The sequence below is a fragment of the Natrix helvetica genome, assembly GCF_964273705.1.
Source record: "Natrix helvetica genome assembly, chromosome: 2".
Classification (NCBI taxonomy): domain Eukaryota; kingdom Metazoa; phylum Chordata; class Lepidosauria; order Squamata; family Natricidae; genus Natrix; species Natrix helvetica.
Window position 1 is genome coordinate 14,265,035 of NC_138552.1, and position 18,674 is coordinate 14,283,708.

General features: G+C 45.6%; 1 protein-coding gene across 2 annotated transcripts in view; it reads right to left on the reverse strand.

The window, feature by feature from the left end:
• Nucleotides 1–14,213, reverse strand: part of CCDC68 (coiled-coil domain containing 68) — a 56,077-nt gene extending 41,864 nt beyond the window's left edge. Inside the window, exon 1 of one of the 2 annotated variants that reach the window (XM_081942041.1) lies at nucleotides 13,809–14,213. In XM_081942041.1, coding sequence (XP_081798167.1) covers nucleotides 13,809–14,124 — 316 coding nt within the window. In that variant the 5' untranslated portion in view covers nucleotides 14,125–14,213. Of the gene's footprint in view, nucleotides 1–13,590; nucleotides 13,675–13,808 lie in introns of those variants that run through there. The other variant, XM_081942042.1, reaches the window with a different exon arrangement.
• Between the last annotated feature and the right edge of the window lie 4,461 nt (nucleotides 14,214–18,674).

Genomic DNA, 18,674 nt, shown 5'->3' on the forward strand with positions numbered 1-18,674 from the left:
GAACCATTTTCACTTCAGTTTGAGATGCAGATAACAGACTCATCCTCAACAGCCTGCACCTGTGAAGGGACACAGGACAGAAAATGTTAGATCGGCTAATGGAAAGGCACACTCAGGCTAAGGGCAACAACAGATCTTCATTGTAACAGAACAAGTATGTACAATCCAGCGAAGGTTGAGTCTGACAGCAGCCCTTTTATAGGGAGCTGTCAGACCCTTCGACCAATGAGATTGAATCTCTGTTCCTACCGGAACAGAGGACCTTGGTGGAAACCATTATAACTGTAGCTAGTATCTAACATCCGTCCCCTCTTAGATGGAATAATCCTACTGGTAACGTAGTCACGCAGGTAGGCAGGCTTTTTGGTAGCTCTGCCAGACCTGCGCAGTTCAGTCGGAGGGTGTTCTTTGGACAGGTCAGACGGACCTGTTTGCTCCGCAGCTCCGCTTGGTAAAAGCTCCTGGAAACTTTCACAGGCCGCGGCTGGAGCTTCTAGAGCCAGTTCGCTCGGAGCTCGCTGTGGGCCTGCAGCACAAGAAGCTAAGTATCCCGGGGACTTCGTGTTTGAGTTGGCTGTGGAAGGAGTGACTTCGTGCTCCTTTTGGGTAGGGCTTTGGCTAACTCGTGCAGGAGTTACCTCTGGCTGCCTAAGAGTGGAGTCGGAGAGGCGGCCACGGAGTTGGTCAACATGCCTTCTCCAATTCCGACCATCCTTGAGCTCTACGAGATAAGAGCGAGGCGCGGTGATGCCTATCACTGTGGCACGAATCCACAGAGTTCCCCAGGCGTAGTGAGCATAAACTGAACCCCCTACGCTAAAATTCCGAATTTTGCTTGTGGAGTCAGGGGGCGATGTGGCAGAATAGTTTGGGTGTAGCCGTTCTAAGTGGGACCTTAGCCGGTGACCTATAAGAAGCTCGGAGGGGCTTCTCCCTGTAGTGGCACTTGGCGTGATGTGTTGAATTAGCAGATAATGGTCAACCCGTGTTTGCCAATCTCCTGGGCCCATCCTAGATAGGGCCTCTTTTGCAGATCTCACCATTCTCTCCGCCTGACCATTGGAGGCCAGATGGAATGGCGTGACCAGGGCATGCCTGATTCCCTGTGCTGCTAAGAAGGTCTCAAATTGCATGGCTGTGAATTGGGGCCCGTTGTCAGAGACCAGGATGTCGGGCAGGCCATGTGTGGAGAAAAGTCTCCGTAGTATCTTGATGACTGCTTCTGCCGTAGTGGAGGTCATCAGGACTACCTCTAGCCATTTCGAATAGGTATCCACAACTACAAGGAATGTCTGGCCATGAACTGGGCCAGCAAAGTCAATGTGCACCCTAGACCACAGTGCTTGAGGTCTCTCCCACTCCTTAGCGGGCGCCTCTGGGGGAGCTGGTCTGGACTCCTGGCACGGTGTGCTGATAGCCACCCATTCTTCGATCTCCCTGTCCATGTTAGGCCATTACACATAACTCCTGGCCAAAGAATTCATCCTGACAATTCCAAGATGCCCTACGTGTAAAGCCTCTAATACTGCAATGCACAGTTTGGGTGGAACAATTATCCGGTCCCCCCACAGCAAAAGCCATTAACAACAGACAATTCATCTCTCTTACAATAGTACATTTTGAAATCAGACCCAACAGGCCCCTTGGGCCACCCCCTACACACCCAGTTCAAAACCTGTTTGATCGTGGAGTCTCTTGCAGCGTGTCGGGCAACATCACTAAATGAGATGGGATCAGTCTCTAAGCAGTCAATACGAAGGACTGGCGTCTCGGGGGTAGGGTCTGTGAGTAGTTCATTGGCGCTTTCGTTGATACTGGTCACTTCTAGGCCCAGGGCTTTGAATCAGTCAAGCCCCAGGAAGCTCTGCAGGTCACCGCTGACCACCGTCACTGTGAGCTGGCCGCTGAAGTTGTTGAAGTTCATCCGAAAGGTGCCCTGGTACATGATGGGGAATCGGTTCCCCTGGTAATCGCAAAGGCAGATGTCAGGGGTGCGTAGATGCTGTTTCTTCAGGCTAGGGATAGCCCACTTGAGTGTAGACCACCGCATGATGGTCAATGATGACCCCGTGTCGATCTCCATCTTGCATGGAGAGCCCTCGATGAGGACTGTGACCTTCAGCTTTTTTGACCGCCTTGTGCGGACTTGGCCAATTGAGGTGTGGTAGGTGACTCTAGTGTCGCCCTCTGAGCCCCATGGTGGTGGCTGCCATGTCTCTTGGTCAGGTCTTTGCTGGCGATTAGGTTGGCTTCTTGACTGCCCGATCGTTGTGGGATGCTTGCTTCTGCAAACCTTGGCGATGTGCCCCTTTCGCTCACAGCACTGGCAGATAGCGTCGTGAAAATGGCAAAATGATCTGGCATGGTCTCCTCTGCAGCTAGCGCAAGGCGGGAGATGCAGTTTGAATTTGCGTGGTGGTTTGGTGCAGCTAGTGCACATGCAGCAGCTGTCATCTTCGTCTTCTGAGTTCTTGGCCTCTGCAGCCTTGCGATGTGCGCGTGCTTTGGCGCTGCAGGGTTTTTGTAGACTTAACGGCCAATTCTGATGTCCTGGCTTTGTCCAAGGCAATTTGTAGAGTGAGGTCATATTTGGCAAGTAACCTCCTCTGTAAATTAATGTCCCGCACACCACATATGATGCAGTCAAGAATAAGTTCATCTAGGTCTTGGAACTCGCAGTATGCTGCGGCCTTTCATAGTGCTGCAACGTACTTGTTGATCGACTCGCCTTCCTTCTGGTTACGAATATTAAATTCGTGCCGGCGGACGTGCTTAGATGGCTTGGGGGCATATGAGTCCTCAGAGTCTGCTGGAGCATGGACCAAGCGACCGATTGTAGCAGTGTTGGCTCTGATAGGTCTTTGGCAGTTTTGAACACTTCCCATCCACAGTAACTGAGGAACATATTCTTCTTGCGGCCTTCAGAAAGGCCCACGAGATCGTTGGCTTCGAGGAAGCAGTCGAACCTCAGCATATACGAGTCCCAGTGCTGGGTGACTGGGTTATACGGAGTCAGTGGGGCGTGCATGGCCATTTTGTGTTCTGAGGGGATTTTGAGTTTGCTGCTAAAAAATGGCTGCTCGAAGCTGCGCTGAGCTCTGGGCTGAATTTACTTGCTGGATTGCTATTGGTTTGCCAGTTGCCTTCCAATCCCACCCTCGTCGCCAGTGTTAGATTGGGTAATGGAAAGGCACACTCAGGCTAAGGGCAACAACAGCTCTTTATTGTAACAGAACAAGTATGTACAATCCAGCGAAGGTTGAGCCTGACAGCAGCCCTTTTATAGGGAGCAGTCAGACCCTTTGACCAATGAGATTAAACCTCTGCTCCCACCAGAACAGAGGACCTTGTTGGAAACCATTATAACTGTAGCTAGTATCTAACAGAAAACATCCTGCAGAAAACACAGTTCCACAGCACAGTCCTTTCAGCAGTTCCACGAAGGCTCCACAACCATTTGCACTACTCAGGTGATCTTGAGGACACAGACAAACCTCCAAATGGCCTCGGCCACTCTCTAAAACAGGGGTGTCGAACTCGATTTCATTGAGGGCCACATCAGAGTTGTGTTTGACCTCAAGGGGGGTGGGCTTGGCCAGAGTGGGCATGGCCAGCTCAACATCCCTTGTGTCAAGGGCGCCTGTGAAGGTCCGAGCACTCTGCCAGTGAAAACAGGCTCCAAAGCCCCGTTTTCGGCTGTGATGGTCTCCTGCAACCCTCTGTCAGTGAAAATGGGCTCCCGAGCTCCATTTTCAGTTGCGATGGTCTCCTGAAACCCTCTGTCAGTGAAAATGGGCTCCCGAGCCCCGTTTTCAGCTGCGATGGTCTCCTGCAACCCTCTGTCAGTGAAAATGGGCTCCCGAGCTCCATTTTCAGTTGCGATGGTCTCCTGAAACCCTCTGTCAGTGAAAATGGGCTCCCGAGCCCCGTTTTCAGCTGCGATGGTCTCCTGCAACCCTCTGCCCATGAAAATGGAGCTTTGGCCCTCTTGACCTCTGTTTTCACTGGCAAAGGCAACATGGGCCAGTCATTTACTATTTCCAGAGCGGCCCCGCAGGCCAGATCTAAGCACCCCATGGGCCGGATCCGGGTCTCGGGCCTTCCGTTTGACACCCCTGCTCTAAAAGAATGCAAATGACCAGCTGTCCGCAAGGAGTATAAATCCTTCCATTCCCCACCATCCAGTCAAAGCAGAAGAAGCTTCTGGGATGAGAAGCAAAACGTCTTCAAAGAAAAACAAAAAAGGCCAGCTGCATCTTGAAAAAGCACCTTTGGGACAACGGCGACCTGGATGACTGAAAATCTCTATAGTCCTTTATCATCCTGTTTCAAAGTTCTGACTGCAGTTGCTCCCTCTCTCCAACACAGGATTGCATTTTGAGTGTTTAGCAACCAGCCCAGTTTTATAGCTATTTCCAGTGTCCCACTGACATGTGACCACCATTTATGACATATTTTTTTTGGCTGGAAATCAGTGTTTAATTCCAGATTTCCACAAAAGACACCCAGCAAAAGACAGCCATTGGATACAAAAGTTTGTTTAACAACTGATGCATTCACTTAATGTCTCCGACATTTGCTTAACAACTGCGGCATTTACTTAACATCAGCTGCAAAGAAAGATAATAAAATCGGTCACGGTCACATGGTGACCAGCTTAGAAATTTGGTAGCTTGGAAACTGGCTCATATTTATGACAGTCGCCATGTCTCAGGGTAATGGGATGGCTTTGTGACCGTCTGACAAATGGGGAAGCCACGTTCTTAACAATTGCATTACTAAGTTAACAGCTGTGACAAGAAAGGTCGTAAAATGGGGCAAAACTCACTGAACAACTGTCTTGATTTGCAATGGTAATTTTGGGCTCAATTCTGGTCGTAAGTCGAGGAGTGCCTGTCTTAATATTTTCATGTCAAACATAGTCATGTTTTCTACGTTGCATTTTTACGTTATTGTAAACCACCTGGACATAGTGCAACATCCTGTTGCGGGTCCCATTTGTGCAACAAACTCAAACCCTGGCTAGCCATCGTACAATGTCTGCAACTATTTCAAAAGAATGAAATATGAGCGGCGCTTGCCAAAAAAAAAAAAAAAAAAAACCAAGAAAAGCTTTCAAAGCAGCTCTACAAATCTTGAAAAAGATTCGCTTTCTTAAAAGGATTCAAAAAGAGGTGCTTCACACACGCCCCTCTGTGTTTGAAGGCCTCTCTTTTGAAGGATTTGTGCAGCCTTAATTCTTTAAATACCATGGAAATCTTCAGATTGAAAGAACAAGGAACGAGAGAAATAATTCAAAGAGGATAATTGAAATCTATCCAGGGGTGGGCTTCAAAAATTTTAGCGAGGGATTTTCTGCCCAGTTGCTGGGTGGGTGTGGCCTAGTCGGCCTCCTGCATCACCGCGGGGGGGGGGAGGGATGTTCCCTCCCCGGGCTCTGGAGACCTTTCTTGAGCCTCTGGGAGGGTGAAAATGGTCTCTCCAGGCTCCAGAGACCCTCTGCAGGCTGGAAACAGGCCCGAATTCCTGAACTTCCAGTAGGTCCATTTTTCACCCTCCTCGAGCCTCCGTGCATGCCCTGCACTTACCCGCATCCAAAACGGGCCGCGTGGGGACACCTGGGAGGGGAGGGGTGAGGTGGGCATGGCCAGCCTGGAGTGGGATTTTGGGATTCTCCAAACTGCACAGAATCTTAGCTAGAGGTTCTCCTGAACCCCTGCAAACCCCCAGCAGCCCGCCCCTGAATCTATCCCCTTTTTGAAGAGATCCACGATGTTTTGATTGTTTGCATCCACACATTTATTTTTAGAAGATTTTTTCTTAAAACTATTGTCTGAGGACTCCTGGGGAGTCATTCAAATCCTTCTCACTGCCCTGCAAAATATTGAAGATATTTGCAAAAAAAATAAAACAAGGCCACTCTTCTCATTATTTTTTTGCTTGTGAAAAACTATAGAGTTTTTCATGAAAAAAATATTTATGTTAGTATTAAATGGGATTAGTATTATTATTTTTATATACCGTAATTCAAAAACTAGTATACAAATGTATCACTTTTCATTTTTTCATGTGATAAATCTTGATCAATGTAAACTATGCAAAGCTCCTTTGAGGTCCTTCATAATTTTTAAAAACAGGAAATGTGAGAATTTTTTTTAAAAATGAAGCACTGTATTAGGGTATTGCCACACACTAATTCCTCCAACACACGAAATTTCAGGAGCAGATACACAAACTAAAGAAAAGGTGTGTTTAAATCAGATCAAAGGAAAGCCTGCAGCTAGAATGAAGGCACCTTGTGAAAATTTTGTGAGAATTCAATCTACATCTAAGCAGCATCTGGGACAGGGGTGACAAATTCAAGGCTTGTGGGCTGGATCCCGCCCACAGGGTGCTTAGATCTGAACCCATGGGGCCAACCTGGAAACAGCGAAGGATCGGACTGTGGCATTTCTGCTAGAAACGGTCCTCCCAAGCTCCATTTTCGCTGAAAGTGGTCACTGGCAGAGTGCTTGGGCCACCACAGGCATCCCCCGACATGAGCCACGTGAAGCTGGCCATGCCCACCTCCCGAGGTCAAACACAACCCTGATGTTGCCCTCAATGAAATCAAGTTTGTCAGCCCTGATCTAGGAGGTAAAGCAGGAAAAGAACTACAAGTGTATCATAAAACCTATATTGAACTAGTTAAAAGAAAATCTCAGGAACTACGTTCTCCTTGCCCTGCTAGTAGTAGGCAGTGGACTTTGATCCCAGGGAGAGGTTCTCAGAATCCAGATATATATTTAACGTAGTGCCTCGGGGAAGCCAAATGCTGGCACAATGCCATCCAGTTACTTTTTTGTGGCTTTGTATTGTTCCTTTGAAGGACCTGCTATCTAACAATATGGGGAATGGAGCACTTTGTTTGGGCAGCGTAGATAAGAGAGTAATAGGCTCCATTTGAAAATTAGGATTGAAGCTTCCTAAAAGTTACCAGATGGAAAAACTACACAGCATTCTATTTCAACACCACAAAAGGAAGATCAGATTAGCATTCCTCTCTGCGGCGTGGATGAAAAATATAGATTGGTATCAAGATGGTGACATATTGCTGAGCCAGGATGACAGGAGACTGAACCTAGATATGACACTACGTTTTTAGTACACTTGGAGATGTTTAGGGGCTTGTAGATTTCTGAATATAGCATTGTTCTTTGAAAAAACAATTATCAAGTCATATTATTGTGTTTGAATTAAATCTGGGTCCAGGTTTATCTCCAGGAAGTTTCAGTCTTGGAAGGCAATCTCAGGACGTCAAAAAAAATATGTTTATTTAGTCCTACCTCGAAAGTGCTTGAGGGAGTTTATATGCAATAATTAACACAGTTTAGAAAATTATTGTGAGCAAAGGCTGTGTTCCCTTAGTCCAGTGGTTCTCAAATAGTGGGGCGCGCCCCCCTGGGGGGGGCGCGAGGCTCCGTAAAGGGGGGCGCGAAGGCTCCCTTTCCATCTGGGTGCAACGGCGGCGGCGTGGGCGAGGCATAATATATCCCGGCTTGAAGTGGCAGCGCTGGGGACTGCTCAGAGACTCATCAGAGCCGCGGGCTGGATCTGTGCAAGAAGCCTGCTCGGGCGGGGGTGGGAGGGAGGGAAGCATGGCTGTCCCAGGCTTCCCTCCCTCCCCCCCCCCCAGCCCAAGCAGACTTTTTGCACAGCTCCAGCCCGCGGCTCTGATGAGTCTCTGAGCAGTCCCCAGCGCTGCCACTTCAAGCCGGGATATATTCTGCCATGCCCTCGGCGGCGTCTTTATGCAGGTAGCTCGCCTCCCCGCCAGCAGCTCCACCGCCAACATTCCGTCTGGAAGCGGAAGCGCAACAGCAGCTGTTGGGGAAGGGACAAAGGGGCGGCGGTCGCCCGATCTTGCCACCCCCACCCCTTCGCCCCTGGTAACGGCGACTGTTGTGCTGCTGCTTCCAGCTGGGATGCTGGAGGAGCTGCTGGCAGGGAGGGAGGGAAGAAAGGGAGGAGGGAGTAAGGATAGACAAGCAAGAGGGAAAGAGGAAAGAAGGCAAGCAGGCAGGAAGGAGGCAGAAGGAAGGAGGGAAGAATGGAACTGGAAGGGAGGCAGGGAAGGAGGGAGGGAGAAAGGAAGGATAGGAGGATAGGGAAAGAGGAAAGAAGGCAGGCAGGCAGGGGGAAAGAGGAAGGAGGGAACTGGAAGGGAGGCAGGAAGGAAGGGAAGGAGGAAGGGAGGGTGGAAGGAAGGATAGACAAGCAAGAGGGAAAGAGGAAAGAAGGCATGTGACTACGGTGGGAGTCGAGGAAAGACCGGTGTGCTATGTTATGCAGAGGTGTACTTATAACAATTTTATAGACAAATTAGACTATTTACAGTCGCGCGGGGGGGGGGGGGGGCGCGAAATGTTTTCTTCTTCCTAGGGGGGGCATGACAGAAAATAATTGAGAAGCACTGCCTTAGCTTAGTCCTAAACTAATCATTTAACCCAGTCTTTCTTGGCCTTTGTGTTCTTCAGATCTGTTTAGAGAACATCTTCCAGAAGTTAAAATAAGCTTGGCCCAATCCTGGAAATTTGGAGTTTCAGTCTCAGTGCACTTGGAGGCCACCAAGTTGTAAGTTCCCAGCTTTTAGGATAGGAAAATCGTGACTTTCGAGACTTAGCCAGTCTACCTCATCCAAGATCAGCTGTTAGGATCATCTACATTTTATGAAATCATTCACAAAGTGTTCAGTGGGTCTGGTAATCAGGTTATTGAGGTTACAGGGCTGCAGTCTAAGAGGATGGATGACCCCAGGATGAAAACAGAGATCTACTTCCCCACAAGTCCTTTGGGACAGTTCAAACTCATTCCCAAAATGGCAAGTGTGTCAAGGAACTGAGATGGTCCATTCCTGATAGCTTTGCTATGACATATACAAAATCTTAGCAATGGAACCTTTGTTTCTCAAAGAATTATAATTTGGTTAGATCCTGGGCAGTTCCATTCCCCCATAAATAGAAGTTATCAGTGCATCCTGCTAGCCATGTTGTTCTTTAATTTACCAAGAATGTATTACTATTATTCTTCTCTTCCTTCCTAGTATCTATCTCTTCCCACTTATGACTATAACCATTTTGCTTGTATAATTCAATTTATATTGTCTTTATTTGTTTCCTAGTACGATTTGATAGTTTATTAGTAATCTTGACTATCACTAAGTGTTGTATCTTTTTGTTCTTGATTAATGTATTTTATTCTCCTTATGTACACTGAGAGCATATGCACCAAAGACGAATTCCTTGAGTGTCCAATCACGCTTGGCCTATGAAGAATTCTATTCTATTCTATGCTATCCTATCCTATCTCTCTATTCTATCCTATCCTATATCTCTATCCTATTCTATCCTATCCTATATCTCTATCCTATTCTATCCTATCCTATATCTCTATTGTATTGTATTGTACTAGAGGTGGAAGGGAAGGTATAGATAATCCTCAACTTACAACTGGATTTGAAGATCTGACAGCTGCCTCCCCCATCAAATGACCCAATTTTTGGTGCAAGGAACCTTTTCATTTATGGCCATTTGCAGTTCCCACGGTCATGTGACAATGAAGTTTCAGGCAAAAAAATGCCCCATATTTTACTTAACGACTGCTGTGTTGACTTACCCGATACAAAAAAAGAGTACAAAATCAGGCACAATCATGCGGAGACACCGTTTAACTACTATCACAACTTATGACTGAAATTGTGGGCTCAATTACAGGTATTCACCGACTTACAACTACAATGGAGCTCAAAATTCCCATCGCTAAGCAAGACAGTTGTTAAGTGAGTCCCCCCCCCCCAATTTACAACCTTTCTTGCCACAGTTGTTAAGTGAATCCGGCTTCCCCATTAGTTTTGTAAGTTAGACGGTCACAAAAGGTGATTACATGACCCCTGGACATGTTTTCAGTGCCGCTTTAACTTTGATCGTTAAACAAATAGTTTTAAGTCGAAGACTACCTGTACATTTGTCAATAGAGGACTACTTGTCCTTGGAGATCACCAATCTATGCATTTAAGACAGGGGTGTCCAAACTTGGGAACTTTAAGCATGGCTGGCTGGGGAATTCTGGGAGTTGAAGTCCACAAGTCTTAAAGTTCCCAAGTTTGGACATCCCTGATTTAAGACATTGGGAACGAGAAGCAGCAATGGCAACAACTGGGGATCTCTATGGTCCTCCATACACAGGGCTTTCAAAACCTATAACAAATATGGTTATAGCACCAAAAATTGGAGCTTAGCTGACAAGTATACAGGGAGTCCTCAATTTGCAACAATTCGCTTAGTGACCATTCAAAGTTACAACAGCACTGAAAAAAGAGAGTTATGACAATTTTTTCACACTTACGACCATTGCAGCATCCCCATGGTCACGTGATTTACATTTAGATGCTAGACAACTGTCTCACATTTATGATGGTCACAGTGTCCTGGGGTCACGCGGTCACCTTTTGAAGAAGCAACGTCAATAGGGAAGCCAGATTCACTTAACAACCGTATTACTAATTTAACATCTGCAGTGATTCCCTTAACAACCGTGGCAAGAAAAGTTGTAAAATGGGGCGAAACTCACTTCATAAATTTCTCACTTAGCAGCATCAATTCTGGTCGTAAATTGAGGACTCCCTGTACCAGCACAAAGAGTGCTTGTGTCTCCCAGCACTGACTTCTGGCCATCTACAAAACCTTTGCCAGACCAATTCTCGAATACAACTCATCTGCCTGGAATCCACACTGTATATCGGACATTAATACGATTGAGCGGGTCCAGAGTTATTTCACGAGAAGAATCGTCTACTCCTCTGCTCACAATAGAATCCCTTATGCCACCAGGCTTGAAATGTTGGGCTTGGTCAATCTGGAACTGCGCCACCTGCGATATGATCTAAGCACAGCACACAAAATCGTCTGCTACAACGTCCTACCTGTCAATGACGTCTTCAGCTTCAACCTCAATAATACACGAGCAAACAATGGATACAAACTCAAAGTAAACCGCTCCAAACTTGATTGCAGAAAATACGACTTCAGCAACAGAATAGTCAATGCCTGGAATGCTCTACCTGATTCTGTTGTTGCATCCCCAAACCCCCATAATTTTAACCTAAGACTGTCTACCGTTGACCTCACCCCATTCCTAAGAGGCCCGTGCATAAGCACACCAGCATGCCTACCGTCCCTGTCCTACTGTCCCCATTTATTTGTATCTATTTCTTTCGTTCATGTCCATGTTTATATAAATATACATGTACATGTTTGACCAACTAAGAAATACAAATACAAATCTTGAAGACCCTGAAGTTTTCTTGGCATGATTTTCACAGAGGTTTGCCTTTGCCTTCGTCCTACAAAACTGAGAGAGAGGCCCTAAGTCACCCTTTTCTCTGTCATATGTATCTGAATGAAAAAAATAGTCTAGATATGAAAGTTGGGCAGGGCAAACTTAGTTAGCTCTTGGAAACTTCAGAGCTGTAGGTTAGAGCAGCGGTCACCAACTGGTGGTCCGATGACCACGGGTTGCCTGCGATAAAATTTTGGTAGACTGCAGAATTTTTTTTTGCATTTTTCCATTTTTTATATTACACTAAATCATGAATCCTCAAACTACGGCCCCTGGGCCGGATACGGTCCGCCAAGGCAATTACTCCCGCTTGCTGATGGGATGGGGTCCTTCAGGCACTTAGCTTGACTCCCCTTCCCTCCTTGGGAGTCCAGGTGCTTCAGGGAGCAGTGTGTGAAACTTCAGCCAGGCTCCTTGAAAGACAGAATTTGCAGGGGGCTAATCTAGCGCCCGGGTTGGCTACAAGATAAACATTCATTCTTGGCCGTATTTGAGATTCCTAGCTGCATTGGACAGCAAACCTAGGTTTGACCCCAGGGGCTTCTCTCCGCTAACAAGCTGCCAAGTTAAGTGCCTGAAGGACCCCATCTCATCCCTAATTCATATTAATGGTCCACGGGATTTAAAATTATGAATTTAGTGGTTCCTGAAGTCCGAAAGGTTGGTGACCCCTGGGCTAGAGGGTGAAGTCAAAAGGACTTGCTGGAATACAGCAGATGGGGGGGCGGAAACTCCTTCACGGTTGAGAAGAAAGCAGGAAATCTTAACACCCATAAATAAATAAATACACGCTGACACACCCACAAGTCAATCTATAGCTGTCATGGAGCTCCCTGAGTATCTTTCTTTCCAGATGAAACCCAGGAAGAAAAAAACATTTTTCCTAGAAATTTTAACTGCCTTCCTGGCACTCTCCCCTTCATTTTAGAAGAAAATTATAAAATTATAAAAACTGTATAAGGATTATAGTGTATGTGTGTATGTCTAAACCCTTTATTATCTCCCTGAAGATACACACACACACACACACACAGAGTATAATAGCTATTTTTAATAATAATTTTCTTATGAAATAAAAAAAAATCATTTCAAGGATTTCAGGAATCAGAAAACTAAGTAAACACACACACACATGTGCCTATGTTTGTGTGTGTATACATACTATATGTGTTGTATTTGTGCTGATAAATAAATAAAGGGAGACTAGTATAGATCTATTTCAAACTATTTAGCTCTCATCAGCTAGCCATTCCCTTACTGGGATTTGAACCTGGGCTGTATTATATATTAGGCAGGAGTCTTAGCCACTAAGCCACAGGCTCTCCTCCTTAGGACAAAAAGGGGGAGTAGTGAGCTCCCTCCCATATTTGGGCATACCAGGGGTTGTAACACAAATACATACATATATATGCATACACACACCTACAGTATAATCGCTATGTGATTTTTTAATAATAATTTTCTTATGAAATTAAAAAAAAACAATTTCAAGCAATTCAGGAATCAGAAAGCTAAGGAAACAAACTAGATGTTTCTTAACTCATTGCCTTTTATATAAATAAGTAAAAGGAAATTATTTTTCGGAATATAAAGAAACAGCTGTGACTAGCCCTATTTTAACAACAATTAGAGAAGAAGTGAGATTTGTGATACAGCTAGAAAATTGGCACAGCTTCAGCCACACTGTCACGAAACACCTGCTTTTGACCATAACCTGCAAATAGTTATGCTTCCTCAGCATTTCAGTTTCTTGATTCTATTCTCTTTTCCTCAGGTTTTCCTGAGTGATCTGTGCCCATTGCCATTGGGATGGGCTTTCCTCTCCTTTGAGTGTTTGGCTCAAATATTTTCCACTCTAATTCTCTGAGGTGCCCAGAGCTGCTTTTTTTTTTTTTGGGGGGGGGGGGGGGGGAATGGACTATGTTCTTTGACTCACTTAAGGACCATTGCAGACTATTGAAACAAGCAGAGCAATTGAGCAATTGAGAAGGTTTTCCCTTCCTCAAAAGAGACCTATAGTGCTGATGCCCTCCCACCTAACCGCCCCATTCTCTCCCCCCCCCCCTTGACTCCCAAACTGGCTTCTCGCCTCCGTTCCCACAACTAGGAATCGCGCGCCGCGTTTCCCGGCGAATCCCCACAAGGAGTTTTCTCTCCCGTTCCCATTCAGCCCCGAAAGCTTTCGCCTTCTCTCTCAGCCTAAGCCTACCTTACCGGATTGTTGTGCCTGGAGAGGAGGAAGAAAAACGCGTCGGAATGAAAAGCAACCTGCGGGGAAAACGCACCATCCCTAACTTGAGACCAAGCCGGGAGACGCCGCCTTGCAAAAGCGAGGGAGACGCGGACACGAGTGGGAAGCCTGATCCCTACGCACTGGCTTTCAACCCCTAGCCGAGTTCGGCCTGGCAGGATTAGCCGCTCTTGGCTCTTACCTGGGCGGTGTATTTGCCGACGGGACTCCCCGAGACTTCGGGAACTCCTCCAACTTCTTCTCCCGGCCGCGGAGCTCCTGCCGGATCTTTCCATTCGCTTCGGAGCTGGGCGGCTCCTCCCCGGCGCCCGCCCTCGAGCCCTCGGCGGGACTTCTTCCCTCGCCCTCTGCCGCTGCGGGAGGTTTCTTGGACCGCTGAGCTGGGATAATTGGCCGAGCGTTGAATTCACACGTGCAAAAGAGACACGCGTGTTCGGTGATTCGAACTCTGGAACTGGGGTTGAGAGCGGCCCGACGTGAACTTGTAAAAGAAACATCGTTGCCCGCTTCCTCCCTCTCTTTCTTTTACCTGCCAATTCAGCCGGTTAGGGTTATTGAAGGGTATTGTAAGTGTGTCCCTTGGTGCTGAATTAAGTCAGTTTTCTGAATTCCATCCATGTCATCCATTGATACATCGGTTGGATTAACACAGTATGCTAAAGGCAGAACATACAATGAAAAGTGTCCCATAATGTACCCAATTCCATCTTAGTGGGGTGGAACAAATTGTGAAACCCTTGCAGCCGGGCCATGGACTCACCACATGGCTTGGCTTTGCAGGGTAAAGGTAAAGGTTCCCCTTGCACATAGTTGTTCCCGACTCTAGGGGGCGGTGCTCATCTCTGTTTCAAAGCCAAGACGTCTCCGTGGTTATGTGGCCTGCATGACTAAACACCAAAAGTGCACGGAATGCTGTTACCTTCCCACCAAAGGTAGTTCCTATTTTTTTACTTGCATTTTTACATGCTTTCGAACTGCTAGGTTGGCAGAAGCTGGGACAAGTAACCGAGCTCACTACATTACGTGGTGCTAGGGATTCGAACCACCGAACTCCCAACCTTTTTGAGTGACAAGCTCAGCATCTTGGACACTGAGCCACTAGGGCTGGGTATTCTAGTCCAAAATGTGAGCTCGCTCTCTCTCTCTCTCTCTCTCTCTCTCTCTCTCTCTCTCTCTCTCTCTCTCTCTCTCTCTCTCTCTCTCTCTCTCTCTCTCTCTCTCTCTCTCTCTCTCTCTCTCTCTCTCTCTCTCTCTCTCTCTCTCTCTCTCTCTCTCTCTCTCTCTCTCTCTCTCTCTCTCTCTCTCTCTCTCTCCCCTTTCTCTCTCTCTCTCTCTCTCTCTCTCTCTCCCCTTTCTCTCTCTCTCTCTCTCTCTCTCTCTCTCCCCACCTCTCTCTCCCTCCCTCACTCTCCCTCCCTCTCTCTCCATCACCCGCCCCACCTTCCCCTTCCTCCCCCTCCCCCCTCTCTCCTTCCCTTCCTCCCCTCCATCGTCCGCCTCTTCCTTCCTCCCTCCCTCCCTCCTTCCCTTCCTCCCTGTATTAAACTTTCCTATTATAAGTATATGTATTAGTCCCAAAAGTATGAAATGCACATTACTAACTCTAACACACACAGACACAAACACAGACACACACACACACACGCACACACGGGAGAGGCAGAACCCAGCTCTTCCTTTTCAGCATTGCTCTGATTTCCAGGGGAAGGGATGGAGGAGGAGAAAGAACTACAGGAGATTTTTGACTCATGACTGTAATGGACATAACAACTTATGACATGGTCATAAGTCATGAGTTTGTAAAGTGGATCACCCACTTGATCCACTTCTTTTTAAAACCTTTTTTTTGTGGTGGTCATTAAGCAAACCAATTGTTCACTATGAGCCAATTTTGCCAAAAATCAGAAGTAAATGCTGATTCCTGGGAAAAGTAATCAAACATAACTGTGAGACTGTGGGTTCCTGCAAATAGCCATAAATGTTGGTCAGTTGCCAAGTGTCCAAAATATAGTCAGATGACCAGGCGGTAGCCATCAGAACTTTGAAACCAGTTCATAAATATTCCCCGGGGCAGTCTGTCATAACTTCAAACACTCACTAAGTGACAGGTCATAAGTCGAGGAACAACCTAGGTTTGCTTATTGATTTCTCCTGAGAAGTAACTACAGATAAATGCAGATAAAGTCCAAAGATTGTTCTCAGCACAAAAGTCACTTTATTTCACTTGTCTTTCTAAATAAAAATGCAATACCTTGTTATTTATTCATGTCAAGTTCAATCCACTTATTTTCACAGCATAAATATAAAGTCGCAAATAAACCAAGATGGTAAATCCGATTAACAACAAATATATCCTGTATCCAACTAAGGACTCCAACCAGCCTCGTCCAAAGCTTTAGAGAAGAGTCAAATGTTAAGGTTTTCAGAATGGGACCAGTCCAGATTTTGTGAATAATCACATTTCACGGGGCAGGTGCCACAACAGAGAAGGCACACTTCCAGAGTGGTGATAGAAGACATGACTTAATTGAAGGAAACTGAAGCTACAGCACAGTGAAAACTAGTAAAAACAAATTACACTCCTGCAAATTAAGTTTTAATTGGTGTTTTTAATGGTTTTCATTTTAGTTGCTTATCTAAAACTATTGTGTTGTTTTTAAGTGTGTGTGCTGCCTAGAGTCATGTGTGTGAAATGGGCAGCGCTATGAGCAGAATGAGTAAACGCATAATGCGAAGGTACTAAAATTATTGCTTTGCAAAAGGCATGCTTCTATATGGGACGTATCCTGTATCTGAACCATCTAAGAATTGTCAGTAATCATTAGATTGCTTTGAGTAATAGCAGCTACCGGAGGAGCAGGATTTCTACCATTGCTACTAGTAGTTTCACTAGGCGGGCGGTTGTCCTGAAGCCTTCCAACCAATGGAATTTGGGCATGCAATTATGTCCGAAAAGAAAAGCAACTGATTGGTTCAGCAGCTGTCATCTTCACCGTCCATTCCATTTCCAAGTGTACTTACTAGGTGTTTTCATACTTGTTATATCTTTCTTTTTTTAAAAAAAAATCTTTAAATAAACAATGTAAATACCTTGGTTGAAAACTGTACTTAATAAGTGTGTGGAATGTTGCTTCCAGGCACTAATCAGAACAAGCTGTTATGTTATGTTCTAAAATAGGAATCTTCAACCAGAGGTGGGTTTCAGAGAAGTTTATCAACGATTTCCCCCGTGCGCACATGCTCACTTTGTGAGCATGCACGCCTTCCACACATGCGCTTTGCTCACGCACGAGGCTTGCGCACGCACGCACGTCTTCAAAACCATGGGTAAATAGGATGGCATAGAGGTTGCCACTACTGGTTCGACTGAACCAGTCCAAACCAGCTGAATAGAACCTCTGTCTCCAACTTTGGCCCCTTTAAGACTTGTGAATTTCAACTCTCAGAATTGCTCAGCCAGCTTAGTCTACAAGGTTGAAGAGCCCTGTTCTAAAAAAAAACCTTTATCTATTTTAAGCATAAAGAGCTTTGATTCGAACACTGCAAATAATTGGCACATGCAACTTCATTTAAAAAAGGGGGGAAAAATCAACACCCTTTAAAAAGTAATTTCTGCTTGGGCCACTCCTTATGGGCCATATGGGAAGTAAAATCAGATTTAAATCTACTTGTTTGATTTGTCAATAAAAGGAAAGGCAGGGCAGGGTTTCAAAGTCTATTGCCACTGGGGTATACATGAGCCTGGAAGGCTGCAGACTGAACAAAGGAGATCTTGCAATCCACTTCCTGACAACTTTGTTCCAAGAATAAATGTATAGGTACAAAATCTCATCTTAATTCCCAGAAAATGCATAGAGGTAGTTCTCAATTTGCAACCATAAAGGCAGTCTTTCACTTACGACCATGGTTGAGACCAACATTTTTTTCTAAGCAAGGCAGTTGTTAAATGAGTTTGCCCTATTTTACAATCTTTCTTGGCCTCGTTGTTAAGTGAATCTGGCTTCCTCATTGACTTTGCGTGTCAGAAGGTCACAAAAGGTGACCTTCACATGACCCCGGGACACTGCAACTGTCATAAATATGAGTCGATTGCCAAGCGCAGGACTTTCGATCACATGACCAGGGGAATGCTCCCATGATTGCCTATGTGCCATTGTAATTTCAAACTGTCACTAAATAAATGGTTGTAAGTTGAGAACCACCTGTAATTGGGACTTGAACTTATGTTGCTAAGCAAGACAGTTGTTAGGGAGTGGCATCCGATTTTACACCTGTTTTGCCATGGATATTAAGCGAATCACTGCAGTTGTTAAGTGAATCATGTAGTCATTAAGTGAAACCAGCTCCCCCATTTACTTTGCTTGGCACAGGTCAGTTGGGAAGGTTGCAATTGGTGATTGCATAACTCCAGGATGCTGCATCCATTGTAAATGCATGCCAAATTTTAACCATGTAACCATGAGAATGCTGGAATGTATTTAAGTAAGTGCATAGGTCATTTTTTTCAAGACCATTGCACATCGAACCGTCACTAAAGAAATAGTTGCAAGTCAAGGACTATCTCTACTGAGATTGGTTCATTCTACCTAAAGCACATCCCAAGAGTAAGATGCAATCTAATAGTAGAAGCTGCTACTTCTAATGGTTACACCCAGTCACTGGGTGTAACATCTAGAACAATGTGTCTCAACTTTGGCAACCTTAAGATGTGTAGACTTCAACTCCCAGAATGGCTGCCTGAGGAATTCTGAGAGTTGAAACCCACACCTCTTAAAGTTGCCAAGATTGAAACACACAACTCTAGAGTTGGAAGAATAGAAGGGCAGAAACACACATTTAAAAGATTGCACAGCTTCTGATGTCATGATTGGCAAAGCGGAGAAGTTGGCTTGAGTCTAATTGTGTGTGAAATGAAAGCAAAAACTCTAGGGATTTTTTTTTTGAATGTTTCAAATTCTCTTCCTACTCTAAATGCAGTAATTATATTTATAATCAGAAGTCGTATTGCAATTTCATCAAATCTTTCCATGTGATGCTTCTAATCTCA